We start from the raw sequence: 19,411 nt of genomic DNA, 5'->3' as shown, positions 1-19,411 counted from the left end.
CAGGGGGCTCTGAGAGCGTGACCTAGGGGAGCCAGCACACAGACTAAGGGCAGCAGCTGGCTGTGGTTTGCAGAGACTGAAACGGCACCAGCCCATGTCTGGACTACCGCTTAGAGGTCCTCCCTTGCTGGGTGGGGACGCATGGCAGAGTGGTGGCTTTGCCTGTGTAGGGAGAGGTTGGGAAGGGGGCCGGCCAGGAGGCCAGCTAGAAGTCACGGGTAGCTGGGAGGAGGTCTGGATGTGAACGGCTCTCTGAGGTATACAAAAGGTCTGTTGGGGTTTAGGTTGCTTTTTTTTTCCCCGTTAGGAACAACTTAAAGGAAAGTGCACACTCTTAAGTGTGCACCTCAATACATGTGTGTGATATCATCCTGAGAGAGTATTCCCACCTCCCCAGGGCTCCCTCACACTCCTTCCCAGTCCATACCCTCCCAAAGGGAATTACTGTTCCCACTTGTCACTATAGATAGCTACGCTTCTCTAGGGCGCCTGGGTGGCTCAGTTGGTTGAGCATCTGACTCTTGATTCCGGCTCAGGTCATGACCCCAGGGTCGCGGGATCGAGCCCCATGCTGAGTGTGGAGCCTGCTTGAGATTCTCCCTCTCCTTCTCCCCGCCCCCGCCCTTCCCTCTCTCTCCATCTGCCGTTTCCCCGCTTGCTCACACACAGGCACATGCACTTTTTCTCTCTCTAAAAAAATAATAATAATAAAACCATAGGTGGGTTTCTTCGACGTTGAACTTTATGTCTGCCGTTTTGCCTGGCCTGTCTCCCCCACCGCTGGGCCCGTGAGATCACCGTTCGGCCGTGTGTGTAGCTGCAGCTTTCTTCCCATGGCCGCGTAGTATTCCAGTGTATGACTATAGCACGTCGCACATGTATCTGTTTTCTTGTTGGTGGACGTTTGCATTGTTTCCGCCCTTGGGCTGTTACCACTGCGGTGAACGTTCCTGTCCGTATCCTGTGGGGACACAAGCCCTCCTTTCTGTAAAGTAAATATCCTAGAGCGGAATTGCTGGGTTGTGGGCGTATGCTCGTTGTGCAGTGGTTTGCAGATTGGTCAGGGGATCCCTGGGTTTTAGCAGAGGGGCCTCGGCGGCCTGCGAGAGGGTGGCCAGGACAAAGCGTGGCTTTTCGGTCCACTCCTCGGTGAGAGGAGGCCCTGAATAGCGGGGCTCCGCTAAGCAAGCGCATTTGAAGCAAACGTTAAGCTGCTGGAAGAGGTTTGAGAAAAGTCTGTCGGCGCTCATCAGTGCTCCCAGACTTGAGCGGGATACAGATCTCCTGGGACCATCCCTAGATGCCGTTCTGACTCAGTAGGGTCCAGAATGAGGCTTGAGACCCTGCATTTCTAACAAGATTCTGCATTCTAAGAGAGGTCCATGTTGAGCGGGTCAGTGAACTTCACTTTGAGTAGTGAGCCCCTAACATCCAGTCTTCCTTGGCCCCCTTCACCTTGGCCCGGGGCTGCAGGACCCTCCAGTGAGGACGAATGGGCTGGGGGCAGGAAGGGGGCCGCTCCTTTCTACTGTCTCACCTGGGTGGGGGCCTCCCGGATCAGTCACGGGACAGGCGGTGCCCGGCCACACCTTGAGGACTGCAGGGACCCTTCTGCAGGGGTGATGTGTTCAGACCCACTGGGCCTTCCCAGCTGCCTGCAGGTGGGCTTACCGTCCACGCTGCTGAGGGAGGGAGGCGAGCGGAGAGGCGAGTTCCTGCAACAGCAGTGATGTATTTTTCCCAGGTGGAGGTGAAACCACACTACGCCCTCCACCATCCCCATTCCCAAAAGAGCCATTGCCCCTGCCCGCTTCTGGACCGTCCCCACCACGCTGGCCGTTTGTCCCTAGGCTCAGAAGCCTGCAGGTGCAGGCGACGGGCAGAGCAGGTGGAGTCAGGGTCCCCGAGACCTCACAGGGCCAAGCAGCCGAGCAGAGAAAGACAGGGCGGACCCAGCAGGTGCCTCACTTCTCTGAGCCCCCGCTCCCCTCCCCCCTCGCCCCGCCGAAAATGGCCCCCAGCCTGAGGACAGCAGAGCGCAGCCTCTGTGTTTCAGGGTTGTCTCCTATGGGTACGTGGCCCTGCTCAAGTCTGGTCTCCCACCTTAGACCAGGAGGTCCTGGGCTCCCAGCCCAACAGTCCCAGCCCGGACTAGAGGGCAGGGGGCTCCAGACCAGGAACCCCCCCCCCCCCGCCCCGGGGGCACGTGGGGAGCAGGGTGAGGCTGTCAGCTCAGGAGCCTGACTTACAGCCAGGTCCGGCCCTGGCTGGCGGCCACCAATCCTGGGGCCATCTGGTGTCCATCTGGCTGAAGCAAGAGACTGGAGGGCAAGGAGGGGAGTGCCTCCGGGCCGCCTGACAGACGGCAGCTCTCTTTGCAGGACCCCGAGGAGCTCGGCTGGCCTGAGACGGGCTTCAGAATCTTGGGCTTTGCTGCTGCCCTTGGCCCCTGGCGGACGTCTATCCCTTTACGGATGGATTTAGTGAAAGGGACCCCCCGGGTGCATGTTCTGACCTCTCCCCTCCCCCTCCAGCACAGCGCTGGCTTCTGGTTTCTCTGGAGGGACCCCAGCATCTAGAACAAGGCTCAGAGGAAGCAGATGTTCCAGGCGTCCCTTCCTGGCCCTGGCCCAGGTTCCGCTTGGCTTCTGAGACATCCTGCCCAAGCCCTGTGTCCTCCAGGAGACCACGGCCCTCGGACCCCCGGGGATGTCCCCCTCCTTGTCTGTCCCCCAGCCACGCAGCTCAGCACCCGCAGCCCCCAGTGCCAGCGGGCGGTTCCTGCCTCGTCTCTTGGACGTCTCAGGGCTGCTCATCAGGCAGGGCCTGGTCCCTATCTCCATGCAGGTGCATAAGCCACCAACCTGAGCCCAGCTCCTTCTCCCTCACATCCGCCCCCGCACCCCCCGCCCAGCCCCGGTGCCAGGCCCCGTGTGGACAGGGCGAGAACCTCAACTGTGGGAGGAGGGAGGAAGGGCAGAGGAGGGGATGGGTGACCGACCACGTGCAGTCACGGCTCCTACACTCACAGCCCGAGTGGGAGCTCAGGGCCCCGGGGCAGGGCGCCTTCCGGACCTGCCCTGGGACCAAGTGCTGACCCCAGGCATCTCCCCTGTAGTCACTGATGTTCCTGGGGCTGGTGGCCGCCGTCTGCCTGGGCCTGAACCTCATCTTCCTCGCGGCGTACGTGGTCTGTGCATGCTGCTGCAGGCGGGACGAGGCCATACAGACCAAGCGGCGCAACTCCTGCTGTGTCACCTGGACGGCGGTGGTGGCCGGCCTCGTCTGCTGGTGAGTGTCCCTGTGTGCACTGGGTGCCGCCTTGCAGACCATGTACCCTCTCCCTCCACCACCAGCCCCTCACCAGACCCCAAGGGGTTCGTCCGCTGTCTGGCCACATCCTCCTGACCGAGTTCCGGGTACCTTGATGGCAGAGCCCTTCACAGGGTGAAGGCGTTTCTTGCGAAGCAGAGGGAATTGGATTCGTGGGGTGGTGATGGGGGTCTCCCTAGTGCGCCTCTGTCCTGGTGTAGTCCTGTGCGGCCTGGCCGGGCACGTGCCTGCCCCCATCGGCAGCTCCTGGAGCAGTTTGCCAGACGGCATTCCCGGACGGAGGGGGTGTCTGCTGTTTGCATCCCGGTACCCTCCCGGCTGGTCTGCGAGGTCAGAGAAAATTTGGCTGCAGTCTCCATCAATTCCATCTTCTCAAGAGATCAATAGCTCTTAGTGCCTTCAGACGGCGCATGAGGGTTTCTAACTCCGTGCCGGAGCCTGCACCCCCCGGGCGGTGTCCACACACACGCTGGGTCTGTTTTCGGGAGTTGCTTGTATGTTTCTTGTTTTCGTATCTACAGAGGTTTTTCCAAAAGCCTCGGATCCACCCTGAGACGCTCCTGGGGGTGGTCACCCTCGAGGCGTAGAGACCCTCATTGCCAAGTGTCCATTGTATCCAAGAACCCACAGTGGGACTTAGCTCTCTGCCTCAGCGGCAGGACGAGAGGCGGGCGGGACGCAGTGATCCTGGGGGTGAGGACACCTGGGCCGTTAGCCTCACTTCTCTACTGTGGTCTCTTCTCCATTAGAACATGGTCACGTCCCGTCCCGCCTGCAGCGTAAGGGTCCTCTAAGCCAAGGAAGGAAGGAACTGAAAGCAGGGTAGCAATGATGCCAACGTACTGAGCACTAGGGCTGGTGGGGGGGCGGGGGGGAGAGCAGGGAACGTGCAGCCGGGTCCTAAATCATAAACTGCCTGAGTCAGGAGTTCAAAGACGAGTCTGACGCCCAGCAGAGAGGAGCTCCCACAAAGTAACCAGAATAAAGGCCGCCTGCTGGAGGGGGGCAGGGGGCAGGAGACAGTGAAGGAAACTGTAGTACTTACCACACAGCGAGCCCTCTCTGTGGGAACTCAGAGTAAAAAAAAAAAACAAAAAAACCTCTACAAATGACAGAAGAATACTTTGGAACAGTGAGAATGACTTTACGAGGGTCAATCCCAATAAGCAATAATTACCAGCTGTTTAAGGAAAACTCAGAACAGAAATGTGACGTGACTCATCCTTCAAAATTCTACATGCTATTTGCACCAGGCAAGAGCGAGCCGGTGGTGAGCACAGGCGCTAATTCTGCCTTCTGTGACTCCTGGTCCACTGGGAGAGGCAGAGAATTATACACTTCTTTACAATTACAAACTAAATTACAAACTGAGAAGTAAGTTCGGAGGAAAGGAACAAGCGTCAAGTTGGATGGCCGACTCGAGTCGGGCATTACTGGGTGATGGACGCCAAGATCCATAGGGTGACCAGGCAAAAGTGGGGGGCAAGGTAGGAGGAGGTACTTCCAGCCAGAAGGAAGAGGAGTGCGTGCAAAGGCCCTGTGGCAGGAGGGAGCACAGGACATTTAAGGAACTGGAAGAAGCCAGTGAGGCTAGAGCAGAGAGAGCAGATGAGGGGGCTGGGGTGGGGGTGCTACGGGGATCTTGGGGAACAGCAGTAAGTAGAGTGGCTGACAGTCACCTTCACTGGGGTTGTGCTCAGATTGGAAGGAACGGAGGGGTAGAGTCAGGGGGGGTGGGGAGTAGAAAAAGCGGGAGTAGCGGGGTACAAGGTGAGGCTGGGGGGATTGGGCGGGAGATGTTGTGTTGAGCTCTGACAGTAAGGATCCTGGAGAAGAGAGGAGATTCAATCCATAGAAGAAAGTACCAGCAGCAGGTTCCCAAAACGTCAAAAGGGGTATGAGGAGAGCTCCTTGTGTTTTTCTGTTTGGGAGACAGTAATTTTATAGCTGGGAAAGATAGGCAGGGCCATCATCGCATTTATTCTGTCTCTTTCCTCGAGCAGAATGGTCCGCGTGGCCCAGGCAGGACCCATGACACCCGGCGGGAGCTGGGAGGCCCTCGTTAAACAGCCAGGGCCATTTCTGGTCTTGAAGACCAGGTGCCCTCCTGGGCCAGCTCCAGTAAATCCGGACTAGGAGAAGGCGGAGAAGTAGAATACCTCCAGTCCCCAAAACAGAGCAAGAGATGGAAAGGTGTTGGCTTCAGGCCAAATCCCCAGAAAACACTAGATCACGACGCAGGTGACTAAAGGAGAAAGTTAGAAACACAAGGGGCAAACAAAAGGTATTTTTCCGAGCATAATAAAAATTTAAAAAAAAATTTTTTTTAATGTTTATTTATTTTTTGAGAGATACAGACAGAGCCCAAGGGGAGGGGCAGAGAGAGAGGGAGACACAGAATCGGAAGCAGGCTCCAGGCTCTGAGCCATCAGCCCAGAACCCGACACGGGGGCTCGAACTTACGAACCGTGAGATCATGACCTGAGCCGAAGTCGGATGCTGAACCGACTGAGCCCCCCAGGCACCCCTAAGTGCAGTGAACTGGAATGAAAGCTGGTTGAACATGCGGTTGAATGAACGGAACACACAGCGGGACAGCAAACCGTGGCCAGCGTGTGCATGTGTGTGTGTGTGTGTGTGTGTGTGTGTGACACAGAGGAAGCGGTAGGGACTTCGCTGTCAAATAAATGCACGTGCTCACAGCACACTGACACGGTGGGCGCAGGGTGGGCGCCCCTTACCTGCACTTCTAACAGGCGCTCCAGGTGATTCTGTCCCGTGGTCCACGAGCCACTTTCCGAGAAACACTGAGCTCGTGGCTGAGCCCGCCCTGGGAGGAGGTTTCTGTGAAGTCTCCCTAGATCCTTCCTCTTTAAGGAGAAAAGAAAACACGTAAGTGCGTGCCCATGTGCATTCATCTCCCGCCCCCCCCCCCAGAGGTAGTGTTTGTTCTGGGTGAGATCTCGGAGGCTGCACAGTGAACCCCCAGTGGCTCAGGTCGGACGAAGTCCGGCACGTGACGTAGGCGAGATTTGAGATGATGTGTCCCGGCTGGAATGTTGGATCAAAACCAACTAGATGCGGTTTCACAAGGACAGATTGAAAGTTCTGCTTTTGCTTAAAACAAAACGAAAATCAGAGCGGCGCTACAGGCAGGAGGGGAGAGCAGGCTTGATCCGGTGGGGGGGTCGTAGGCTGCGGGGTCGGTGGTGGGGAGAGGGGGGCTGCCGGGGCTTAGCCCCCCGGGTGCTCGGAACCGAGCGGACACCTGGCCGTGGGTGCCTCACCCACAGGCCGTGGTTAGGAGCGCCGGTGACCGGTTGGAGGGGTTGAACCTGGTGGACGGTGATGATGTGGGCCGGGGTCTGGAGGGCACGTGTCTGACCTAGAGAGCAGGAGGGAAGAGGTGACACGACACGGAGCCACATTCTGATGCCCGAGGGGCGTCTTGCAGAATTGGAGGCTTTTTCCGGGCCACCCCCCAGGACAGTCGAGAACCAGCGGGTGCGCGGTGTGAGGATGTGGGCTGCAGCTCCATGTCAGAAGGAACTTTCTACCAGCTGGAAGGTTTCAGTATGGCAGGCGGCCCCATGGGTGCTGTGGGGAAGCAGGGGGAAAGGGTAGAGGATGGTGGGAGGGAGGCCCAGCTCCTGGAGGTTTCAGGAGAGACCTCAGGGGTCCCCCGAGCCTCCCTATGACAGTCACCTGGGGAGCAGCAGAATCCCTAGGGCCAGGCCAGCAGCCTTCCCCGCTTTGGAGCTGCTGGATTGAAGACAGCAGTAGTATTCTCTGCCTAAAGGAAATGTACTATAGAGCTGGTCAGCCAGGCCAGGGACAAGGTGGCCGTGAACCTTCACCCCCGTCTCCCTCACCTGCCGGAACTCCCTCCCCTCCCTCCCTGGGGAGGAAAGAGCTCCTTACTCAAAAACCTGCTTTCCATGGCTGTTCACAGCAGCTGTGTTGGTAATCGCCAAAACTTGGATGCAGCCAAGGTACCCTCGCGTAGGTGAATGGGTAAATCCAGACACTGGACTGTCACTCAGCACTAAAAAGAAATGAGCTATCAAGCCATGAAAAGACGTGGAGAAACCTTAAATGCATAGCACTGCGTGAAAGGAGCCAGTCTGAAGCGGATGCAGACTGTTTGATTCCAACCATATGACATTCCGGGAAAGGCAAAGCTGTGGAGACAGGGAAAAGATCAGGGTGGCCGGGGAGGGAGGGCGGGATAGGTGGAGCACAGATTTTTAGGGCAGCAAAACCGGTCTGTAGGATACCGTCATGGTGGATACGTTTGTCCAAACCCACAGAATGTTCCAGACCCAGAGTGGTCCCTAGGGTAAGCCGTGGACGCTGGGTGATAATGACGTGTCCGTGCAGGTGTTCTCAATGGCACGGGGGATGTGGGAAATCTCTGTACCTCTGCTCGACTTTGCTGTGACTCGAAAACCGCTCTAAAAAATACTGTGCTTGAAAAAACAAAACAAAAAACTTTCTCTTCTGGGTGTCACCTCTGACTCTGTTTGGGGTCTCGCCTATAGTGCCGCGGTGGGCATCGGTTTCTATGGAAACAGCGAGACCAATGACGGGGTGTACCAGCTGATCTACTCCCTGGACAACGCGAACCACACCTTCTCGGGGATAGATGCACTGGTAAGGCTCACGGGCAGCACTGGCCGGGCCGGGCGCAGCCCGTGAGGTCAGCGTGCTCAGAACAAGGGCCCCAGTCACGGCCCGGCCAGCTTGGCTCGGGGGGTCGGGAGGGGGGGTGGAGCGGACACCCCTTGGGGCTGCGTTTGGTTCTGCTGGGAGTAAACAGGCAATTTCTGCTCTTCGGGCAGGGAGGGGTGGTGAGGACAAAAGGAGAAAGGCTGACCGGGTCCTGGGAGGACACGGAGATGGCCGTGGACTCCAATCCTCTCCACTTCCGGAGGGCTGACCACTTCCCCGTTTGTCCAAGGGGAGCCTGAACGTGGACAATCAGCCCCATGGTGTTTGATGTTCAGTTCAAACGCTCCATACGGGGCACCGCGAGGTCCAGAAGATGTCAAGGTGTGAAACGCTTCAAAACCAAGTGAAGCACCCCGAGGGGTGGGAAGACGAGGTGTCCTCCGGGCTCTGGCGTCCAGCTGGGGCTCAGGGTGGAGGATGGGGTGGGCTGCCAGAGGAGGGGTCGGAATTTTAGGGCCACAGCCACTCTGCTGGGCCCCTGCCTGGCCTGAGTGAGAGGCCGAGCCACGGGATCGGGGTTTTCTCAAACACTGGCCTTGACCCCCTGGCCTCCAAGTGCTTGTCACCTCTGCTGTAAGCAGCAGGTAGGTGTTTGGGCCGGTTTCCAGGGAGCCCCGTGCCCCTAGGAGCCAGGCTCCGGTAGAAAACCAAAGGACAGTTTTCAGGGAAGCCAGTCCCTGGACATCCCCACTGCTCCCAGTCCCCTCTGGACCATGTCCCCTGCAGAGGGGTGACCTCAGCCAACAGCCAGGTCGTGTCTTTGGGCAGCCTCAGCCATAAAGTCCAGCCCCAGCCAGAGCATTTGGACATTGCCCTGGGACCCAATTCTGGAAGAGGGTTCGACCTCATTGCCCGCTCCTTCTCCCTAAGCTCCTCTAAGACCTTAATCCCTCAGCAGCCCTTGGCAGGGGGTGGGTGGTGCCCCTTAAAGAGACAGCGCCCAGGAAGGCTGCTGGCGTGGCTCTGGCCTCAGAGAGAGCCCTTCTGGGGAGCTGAGGGTCACACGCCAGACCAGGACCCACCTGTCCTGCAGCGCCTGTCCATCTACCCCTTGCATCCACCAGAACCCATCCCTGGAAGACTGAGTCGTCCAGACATGGGGCAGAGGCAGCTCTGTGGGGCGAGGGTGGGCAGCTGGGATGTGGGGCTGAGGGCAGCCTTGAGGCCGCACACAGCCTGGCCGGCCGAGAGGCATGGAGGGGTCCTCACTTTCTGGGCCCCCCACCCCACCTTTACCCTAGCGGGGAAGGGCCTCCGTGGTTACTGCCTCTAGGCTCTGCCTCCCCCTCTCTCTCCACCCACAGCACCAGTTCCCCCTAGAGGAGGAACCCAGCCCCAAAAGGAGAGTCCCTTGCCCGGGGAAGCCCCAGAGACATGACCTGCACTAGTTGACCAGTGCCCATCATAAGGAATGGCCCCTGTCTCCCCCCGCCCGGGACTGAGATCGAGAATGCCAGGGCCAGGGCCATCCTGATGGGAAAGGCTGAGTTCTTCCTGTCCCATAAGATGAGAATATACACACAAAAGGAGCTGGGAACAAGCCCCTAGGCTGGCCCATCTGCCCCGAGGGCTGAGTCTCCAGGCCAGATTTGGACATTCCACAGCGAGCCCCACGTCTCCAAACTCCCCCATGTTCCCAAAGGGAAGGGTTCTGTGTGTCCCTGGACGTCAGCCCCTCTTCTATGCACCATGTCTAAAAGTTGAGGTCAGGAGCCCCAGGGTTTTGTGATGGTCCAGCCAGCTGGGAGCTGCCTCTGTCCTGCCCAGGACCACCTCCTGCCTCCTCTGGGTGAGCCCACGGGGGGCCCTGGTGGAAAGGCAGGGCTCTGGGCCCTTGCCAGGGCCTGTGAGGCTGGTTTGGGCCTCGGGGTAGGCACCCCACATACTGGGTCCCAAGGGTTGCAAGGGAAGCAGCGGCTTTTGGAGGGCTCCCCAGATCCAAGGGATGAAGGCCTACATCAGGGAAATGGTGTTCAATGCGATAATGTTGATGAAAGTGCCCGGTAATCTACAAAGTCCCCCCAGATGGGGTGACTATGATAATGAGTGCCATTATTATAATTACTGTAATTATATATGTGCCTGTAATCACTGTGAAGGAGAGAGGAGGCTTGGGTGAGTGGGAGTGGGGAGGGCAGGGCTCCGAGGACAGGTCAGGCAGCCAGAACCGGGCCAGAGCAAGATGAGCCCTTCAGGGCTTTCCTGGATCGGAAGTCCCACCCCTGCACCCTTCCACTCTGAGGACCCCAGTGGGTGGGGGCCGCAGCTCAAGGCTCAGGCAGGCCTGGCAGGGTTCTGGGTCAGCCGCACATTTTGATTTGGGGGGTGGTCAGAAAGGGTCATTTGCGAGTGCCGGTCGGGGGGTTCCTCTCTCTCGTCCAGTGCCCCTCATCTACCTCCTCTCCTCCAGTGAAGGGAGCCTGAGCTCCAGCGACTCACCCAGGGGACCAGGCACACCTCTGACCCCTCAGGGTCTCAGCTTAAAATAAGGGCCCCATGAGCTTGGCCGATTCAGACTTAAGGCACCCGTTCCAGTGGCCAGTGTGGCCGCTCTGGGCTGTCTCCTTAGAGCCCCAGCAAGCCCATGGCAGCTGCTGGGTGAGGAATCCGGGGCACAGGGTTTGAAGCTAGTGTGTTTGGGACCAGAACCTGCACCCAGGTGTTCTGGTCTCAGCCCCTCCCTTCAGGATCTGAGACGGGGGGGGGGGGCCCTCGTGGCCACCTGCAGAGGCTGTACCCCTCTGCCCCCTGATGCGGCTGCCCTTCTAGAAAACCTCATTAAGCAGGGAAGCTTCCTCCCCTCTGGAGGTTTTCAAACTTGAGTGCCTAATAAACACAGATTGCTGGGCCCTTCCCCAGAGTTTCTGATTTTGTAGGTCTGGCACAAGGCTGAGAATTTGCATCTGATCACCCAGCCGGCGCTTGGGCCAGGGACGACTGTTCCGTCGTCTGGGGGTACACCTGCTTGCTTGCCCCAACCCCAGCCCAGCCCAGGGAGCTGAGCCATCCGTCCCCTGTTGTTCACAGAGCTCGTCACCGGGGTGGGGGAGAACTCTGTCCCAACTCCGGGACGTCCCTGGTCCCTGTCCCTTGGGAGCTCTCATGTCACCCTCTGAGGCCGGGGGATGGAGGAGGAGTGGAGTGGAGTGGGGAACGGGGAGGGGGCAGGGCTGTAAGCAGGTCAACGTTGTGGTTTTAATTTTTTTATTGTTGTTATCTTCGGGAGGACATCAGGAGGGAAGCGAGGGGCCTGGCAGATGTTTTCCGGGCTTTTGTCTTTTGCCAAGAAGAGATTTAAGAAATCAAGAAGTTAAAGCTACGGAGCTATGGAAGGAGAAAAAAAATTATCTTACAGAAAAAGTTTACAGATCATTTTTAGCAGCCCTTTGCTCTAAAGCCGGTTTTCTATCATGTAGGAATATAAAGCATATCCTAATCTTGGCACTTAGTAATGGTGCCTTTTGGACACGGATCTTACTGAATTGAAACGGAGAGTTTATTAGAGCGAGAGTTAGAGAATCTGCTTGTATGTCTTTTTTTTCTTCCGTGTGAAGCTATAAACTGCCCAATCTAGACTACCTCTGCCGTCTGGTACCTCTTAGTCCTTACCCAACTTGTAAGAACGGAGAGCAAGCCGGAAAATGGAACAAGCCGCTGACGTTGAAAAACAAAACAAAGGGGAACAAAGAGGGCCATTCTCTTTTCTGGAACCCGGAGCTCATGGAGCAGCGCAGATGCGAAAAGCCTCAAAGTTGCCCCACAAAGTTGCCCCACCGCTGGTGGCCAGGAGTGTTACCTAATGGGCCTTCCCTCTGGGAAGCTTCTGCCCCCTCTGCTGGCATTTTATCTTCCTTCCAGACCTGGGGGAGCTGAGGCGGCCCCAGGAGGATTAGCACACACTCCACCCTCCAGCCCATTCTGCTCGTTGGTTTGGCCAGCCAGTTTCCACAAGAGAGTTTTCCCCCTGACACTGGCACGCGGGCTCAGAGCAGGCTTGCGGGGGCGAGCTCGGGGTCCCCAGGCTGCGTCCCCGGGTCCAGCGGGAACCCTGAGTCCGGGCTGTTTGAGCCAGACCCTATCTGTGCTTCTCGTTTGAAAGCCAAGGACAGTTCAGTGCCATCGCCCTTCCCTCTGTGCCTTTGGAAAGAAAGCTGTTCCTGCAGGGTCCACTCAGCCCCGGCGCGGCCCAGCCGAGAGAGGGAACCTGTCCGTCCGCCTGGCTGGACGGCCGCAGCAGGGGCGGGTGTGCGAGCCCTCAGAGCGGGCCCCGATTTCCCCCTGTCGCTTGGCCAGGCTCTTCGGAGGCAGGATCGGTCCGTCTGTGTCATTTCAAAGTGCTATTGTTCTGCCTTCATGCGGGCCCGGGACACCCGGGGAGCTGTTGCTGGGTCCCACGACAAAGCCTTCCTCTTGTGAGGCGTTTAGAGATCCGACTGTAGGAACAAGAAGTCAGGTAGCAACAGAGGAATTTTTTAGTGAAATATTCTATTCCTCAGTCTAAAAAAAAAGAATTGATCCTCCAAGATGTTCAAAGATTTAAGAGAATCTGCAAGGAAGCGAAACAGGCTCTCCTGTTTGTTTCCCCATCTGGGAGCCCGGGGCCTGGTTAAGGCCAGGTTGGGCCTCCCCTCCCCTGGCAGATGGAGGGACGTGAGGGCTGGCTGGGGGGGTGGGGGGGATCGGGGCCTCTGCCCTCCTGCTCGTGTCAGGATAGTTTTTACCTCTCCAGCTTCCTCCCACCCGAGGAGGCCAGACTTAACAACCCCGGCCCCTCCCCAGGTATCCGGAACCACCCAGAAGATGGAGGCAGACCTAGAGCAGCACCTAGCTCGGCTCAGTGAGATCTTGGCTGCCCGGGGTGATTATATCCAGACGCTGAAGTTCATGCAGCAGATGGCGGGCAACATCATCGTCCAGCTGTCGGGGCTGCCGGCGTGGAGGGAGGTCACCGCAGAGCTGACCGAGCTGGCCGACGAGACCGGCTACGTGGAGTACTACAGGTGAGGGGCCAGGGGGTGGGCAGCGGGGGCCGTGCGTCTTCCTTCAGCCCAGCCTGCATTTGGGGGCCAGGCGGGGACTCCCCACCCGAAGGCCTCAAGAAGCCATGCCTGAAATCGGAGGGGTGTTGGTGCTGAGTGGTGGTCATGTAAAGCACGCTCCTTATGTGGACAGGCCCAGAGGCCCAGAAAGGGGCAAAGGGGCCGTGACGTGCCAGGATCCAGCGCTGGAGGCTGGGCCTGGCCTCCAGGGACTCCTCCGGGACCAGCATTCTCCATGGCTGGTGCTGGGTAAGACGTAGGGGCTTTATAGGTTCCTCGCCGGCCAGGGTTTCTGGAGCAGGCTTCCCTACACCCCAAGACTCAGCCACAGGGGTGCAGGGGGTCAGGGAGACGGTGGCCTATCCGCCTGCATAGAGCTTCCCCTCATGGCAACTTCTCTTTTTTTAAAAAAATTTTTTTTTAACATTCATCTATTATTGAGAGACAGAGAGATACAGAGCGTGAGCAGGGGAGGGGTAGAGAGAGGGGGAGACACAGAATCCGAAGCAGGCTCCAGGCTCTGAGCTGTCAGAGCACAGAGCCCGACGCGGGGCTCGAACTCACGAACTGTGAGATCATTGACTTGAGCCGAAGTCGGCCGCCTGAGCGACTGAGCCACCCAGGCGCCCCCCGCTCTTGGCAACTTCTTAGCAAAGGCAGAGATGCCCTAGCTTCACTAATGCAGAACCCGAGGGATGGGGGGCTGAGGGGCAGCACCCCACCTTGGCCACACCCAGCTGTACAAACTCATACCTACGTCATCTAAGCTTGGGGCGTCCGTCTGTGTCTCCCCTGCCTCCCAGACCCCATCCCGGGTGAAGGCACTGGACACAGGCCAGCTGACCAGGGACCGGCTGCCTCCCTCTACATGCAGCATCTAGTGAAGGTCACTCTGGGGAGAGCCAAGGAAGGAGGCGGCAGTCTTGGCGTTGGGTAGCTCCCCGCCCGAGTCTTCCACTCACAAAGTGCGCCTCGCCGTGCCGCCGGGGCCCAGCACCTTGCACGGAGGGAGGCCCTGGGTCGAAATGAATAAATGAGTCCTGAAGAGCAAACAGCAGCTCTTGGGATCCACACCCCCCCCAAATGTGTTGGTTCCCCCTCAAGGCATTAGGTCAGAGCCTTTACCCGCCGCCCCGTTGCACAATTTACACCGGTTTTCTGGATTCATTTCTCCTTTATGAGAAAGTCCCACCCCGGACTGACTAGTAAGAACACAGAGGATATGCTTCTGGCGGAATCTCCAGTCCAGGGCTCTCCCTTCCCCTGGGGTAGGATAAAGCCAGACCGTGTCAACGGAAACGCACGAAGTCCCCAGCCCCCGCTGGCGCTCGCCACTCATCCCTGCAGCCCATCCAGCCCCTGCATCCCCAGGATATCACGGATCCAGCTTCCCACCGATTTTTTTTTTTTTCCTCACATCCAAAACTGCCATTCTCCCAAGCCACAGAAACCTCCCGACTCTTAAGGCCTTGGCTGCGACCCGTGACCTAAAACAGCGGCATCCGATTAGTCCCGTGACCTAAGGGCCATTCATTGTCCGAACGTTTGGAACCTTGGTCAGGAGGGTTCGGGGGCAGGTGGAAAGCGGGTGTCCACTTTGACCCCGCCAATCTCTGTGAGTGGATGTGGAACAGGACCTTGTACACCCAAGGGCCTCGTGTGGGCATTCGGCAACGACAAAGATGAAATAAGTCAGAGTTTACCTATCAAAAGAGGCTTCTTTTTAAGACGATTTCATTAAAAAGGGAGAAAAGATGATGATGAAGCTTATCATCATCGGTGTGGGTGACCGAAGGGTCCCCTCTAACCCCCGATCCCCAGCCCCCTTGCTCAGGCTGAGGTGAAAAAGGCCTAGTCCAAGGTTAGCACCCGTGCATGGCCCCTGGAAACCATCGTGTTCTGTCCCTTCCTTCACCTGCTCTTTGCCCATTTCTTCCCTTGCCTCAACTTCCCTGGAACAGAGGATGTATTCCTCAACCTAACCAGCGTTCTCCTCTGAACAGACTCCCCATCTTCTCTTTCCAGATGGTTCTAAAGCACAGCCATCCAGCTAAGCAAATATTTTTTAGCACTTGTAGCCACAGCCTGGCCAAGTATCGGAGACCATAAAAAGCCAAGTCTCTTCGAGAGGCTTATAAGGGGTGTGACCAAGGCATCAGCGGAGGCCGGGTCCGGGAGAGCTCTGGGAGTAAGGGCCCGGGTAGCTCCTTCCAGAGCCAAGTTCTTGGTTAGAAACACATCCCGGATCACCGCTGGGCTCCTCTGGGAAAACACATCCGCCCCACAGAGCTATTTCCAGGAATTCCTTACAACACGAGGTGCGGATACAGAGAAAACACATTGAAACACGATCATGGAGGGTGACAGAGGCAATCCTAACCTGATTTCCGCTGATGTGCAGAGCAGAGAGAGAGGTAATAAGAAACCTTTAGGACTGAAACATGAAACCAGGATGTTGAGAGGTGCCTGGCCATGTCTCTTGCGGGGAGACTCACAGATGTGGAGAGTCCAGAATTCCTGGGCCAGGCTCTCCTCCTGCGGGCCTCTGTCTGCTTTCCAATCTGCAGAATGGGGTCCTCACACGTGACGTTCCTGAGATTCCTTCCTGTCCTGACTCTCAGGAAACTGGCTCGTTGGTGGAGGGAGGGCCCTGCACTTGCTCCAAAACCCCAGCTCCAGTCCTGGGAGACCCGGAGGCTGCAGTACATCTCTGTGCAGGGAGTCAGGGGTCTTGATTAGCCCCCTTTCTCGGCACTCAGCCTCCACTCCCAGAGGCGGGAAGAAACGCCCTTGGCTGCCTGGTGGCCTCAGCATGCTCTCTCCTCCCTCTGGAAGCCACTGTCACTTTCTTCCAGCTCCGTCCGCTCCCACCTACGCTTCACATGGGTTCTCAGCCTCCTGACGGTGCTGGTGAAGCAGCAAATCATTGCTGGAGAGGAGGGGGTCCATGAGTTTATCTGCCTGTTGCATCAAGAGAAATAATGATCAAAAGTGTTCCCGCTGCAGGGGCTTGGAGAAGCCCCTTCTGTCTGTCCCTCAGTTGCTAGGTGAGGCTGGCGCTCGGTTGTAAGGACCCCCTTGGGATCCTGTTTGGAAGCGAAAGGAGCTAGGGGGCTCTGCTTAGGATTGGATCAGTGCCTTTGGACTTTGGACGCTCTGGATTCCTCAGCCCATGCTTTGGAGAAGCAGGAAAACGGGGACTTTGAAATCCCTCAATGACATGCCTTATTAACCTTTGCATTTAGTGAGCATTTAAATTTTTTTTAATGTTTTATTTATTTTAGAGAGAGAGAGAGAGACAGTGTGAGCAGGGGAGGGGCAGAGAGAGAGGGAGACACAGAATCTGAAACAGGCTGCAGGCTCTGAGCCATCAGCACAGAGCCCGAGGCGGGGCTTGAACCCACGAACTGTGAGATCATGACCTGAGCCGAAGTTGGACGCTCAACCGACTGAGCGCCCCAGGCGCCCCTAGTGAGCATTTAATTTTTCATCCAGCCCTGAGAGACAAAGGTTCCAGCAGTAAAGGTTTGGAAACTGAGTCTTAAAGGAGGGAGGCAGCTTGTCAGGGTCTCCCAAATGGTGTGTGACTGCCTGTCCCCATCAGTGCAGCCCTGGGTGAGAGCAAAAGGCCTGAGGAGTGAGGGGTGCCCTGGGATGACCCGGCCTGGGGCTCCCTTGCCCCCTGCTAAGTTCCCTGGTGGTCTAGAAATGAGCCCCCCGCCTCAGGCACCCCTGGCACTAAACCCAGGGTATGGCACAAATATTGCTTACATGAACCTAACTGTGCTAAGTGGTGCATCCCAGGCCGCCGGGACGATGGGAAGCCAGGCTGAGCCCTCATCACAGAAGCAGCATCTTAGCGGCTTTCTTAGATCTGTGGACATAAATGTTAGCTGTGATCTGACACTGGTGAGAGTTCTCGAAGCAGCAGGAACCGGGGTCCAAAGACGTGCCTGCTGGGGGGCTGCAGGGAGACCATGGCGACCTGCCTTGTCCAGCGAGGGGCCTCTCGCTGGGATATAATTTAATCAAAAGCAGCTAAGGTTAGAGATGAGTCTCCTCCACTGCCCAAACCATATCTCGAGTTCCCCGGAGGCATGCGTGGGCAGGGGCAGATACAGTGGGCAGTGCAGAGATTGAACGTGTCCATCACTGCAGAAAGTTCTGGCTGTCAGTGCTGGTTTAGATCCTCGGCCTGGGCGGGGGAGGGTGGCCCCTTTGTCCAGGGAGAATTGGGGGGTGCAGCCCCGGGAGCCCCTGAAAAGCCCATCTGCTGCGCACACTGGTGCTTCCTATCCAGGGTAGGGGGCACAGCCTCGTGCTCTGCCGCTGGCCCGGGGCAATTTGTGGGAGGGGGGGGCCTCGGGGTTGCCGTGCAGGCTTCTCCATTAGGCACCAGGTGGGGTGACCCTGGTGGGGTGGTACCTCCCCCTGACCGTCCCAACCCGTCCACCCAGATGGCTTTCCTACCTCCTCCTCTTCATCCTGGACCTGCTCATCTGCCTCGTCGCCTGCCTGGGACTGGCCAGGCGCTCCAGGGGACTCTTGGCCTCGTGAGTATCCCCGTCTGTGGGCCAGAGAGCCGGGCAAGCATCAGGGGTGACGGTGCCACCGTCTGAGAGAGATGGGGGCCTGGCCGGCCTCGGAGGGTGTGGTGGGGAGCAAGAACCTGAAGCCACCTTCCGACCCCTCCTCAGCCCCCAGTCGAGGGAGACAGCAGCCACTGACTTACCATCTGGACACGGAGTGAGGACTGGGCTTTCCTCCCTGGGCCCCCTCCGTCCCTGGGTCTGTCTGCTGAACAGCTGAAGGAATGCGGCCCAAGCCTTAGAGCCTCTGCCGTCTCTAACCAACACCTCCTCGTAGCTTGTGTCCTCACGGCTCGTACTCTGCTGCTGGCCAGGGGCAATTTGTCGGGGGTGGGGGGGCTTAGGGGTCCCCTGTTCGGCCCAGGGGTCCGGCCTCCATGCCTCTCTCCCAGCAGTCAGCGGGCTGGTATTAGAGGCCACTGCAAGAGTTTCAGGGCCGACAGGATGGGGGCGAGGAGGAAGGGCACTGGAGGTTGGTGGGGTGACAGCCCTCAGTGTTCCCGCCCGCCAGCCTGTGCCTGTGCCTCTCCCAGGATGCTGTGCTGCGGGGTGCTGGCTCTGCTCCTCAGCTGGACGTCCTTGGCAGCCGACACGGCTGCAGCAGTGGTGAGTTCGGGGTTGGGGGGAGGTGGGTGGTCCGACCAGGACCGTCTGTCTGGTGGCATGTTGATGTGTCGTGCCCAGAGCCCCCAGGGCGGGGCCAGCTTCTGCTCTCTGTCCCTGACCCAGAATCCCTGAACTGAGTGAGCTTGGATCGTCCTCACCGGCCCCCTTGCCCTTCCCGGGGGGACGGAGGCCCAGAGAAAGGAAGAGGCTCACCCAAGGTCATGAGGCCTTTAGGGGCAGAACCAAGATAAGATGCCTGATCCCTTTCCCGCCCCACTGGCCCATTCCAGCATCCCAGCCGCTGCTAGTAAGGCCAAGCTGGGATGGCCAGGCGACCTCTCTGGGTGTGAAGAACTAACCGGGTCTGGTGGGGATGGGCGGGATCTCAACCTCAGGCTGGAGAAGCCTCCGGCCTCAGAAGCACACTGCTTGGCCAGCTTCCCTGGGCATCGGGAATGTGGAATGTGGCATTTAGCCTGCCTTCCGGCCCGTTGCCTTGAACTCGCACACACAGCCTAAAACACAATGGTGTATGTTTCTGGATGCGGTGCCTGAAAACGTCTAAAAAGAAACACACAAGGTAGGGGAAGCTTCCTGTGTAGGTATGCTTGGTCTTTAAACACACCTAACGCTCAATTTAAGCTGTCGCATGAATCATTCGTTCACCGACTTCCTGGCTCTGTGGCATCTCGTGCCAGGTGCCCAGGGATGCAGAGACCAGGAGGACATGATGTTTGCTCTTGACATGGTCTCAGCCTGCAGAAGAAAGACTTGTAGGCAGATCACTGTGACCTCGTGTGAACGGATGCCATGGAGGTGCATTGCTCTCTGTGTGTGTGTGTGTGTGTGTGTGTGTGTGTGTGTGTGTGTGTAAGTGTGAGAGTTGGGAGGGGCAGGCAGGATTGACGGGGGGATTTCAGGGAATCCCTGCCTGATTCAGGGGCCACAAACTAAGGCCCTGACCTGCGTCTGTACTGCCCTAGCTACCTGGGGATAAAAGAATGGTCAAGGGCGCTCTCCCCAGACTCACGCCTTGCCCAGGGACTTGGGGGCCGGCTAGTCGTTCTGGCTTTGGGCATTTCGCCGCCGTGATGCCCACAGTATGAACGGCCC

General features: G+C 58.0%; 1 protein-coding gene across 1 annotated transcript in view; it reads left to right on the top strand.

The window, feature by feature from the left end:
* The window catches only part of TTYH2 (tweety family member 2), a 38,096-nt gene that overhangs the window by 3,905 nt on the left and 14,780 nt on the right, over positions 1–19,411 (top strand). The window contains exons 2-6 of the mRNA XM_047080556.1: positions 3,119–3,291; positions 7,875–7,986; positions 12,844–13,064; positions 17,561–17,656; positions 18,226–18,298. Coding sequence (XP_046936512.1) covers positions 3,119–3,291; positions 7,875–7,986; positions 12,844–13,064; positions 17,561–17,656; positions 18,226–18,298 — 675 coding nt within the window. The remainder of the gene's footprint in view (positions 1–3,118; positions 3,292–7,874; positions 7,987–12,843; positions 13,065–17,560; positions 17,657–18,225; positions 18,299–19,411) is intronic.

Source organism: Lynx rufus, unplaced genomic scaffold, assembly GCF_022079265.1.
Source record: "Lynx rufus isolate CCGP_SWC_20201006 ecotype Redwood Valley unplaced genomic scaffold, mLynRuf1.p SCAF_18, whole genome shotgun sequence".
NCBI lineage: Eukaryota > Metazoa > Chordata > Mammalia > Carnivora > Felidae > Lynx > Lynx rufus.
This window is presented reverse-complemented; position numbering and strand designations above follow the sequence as displayed.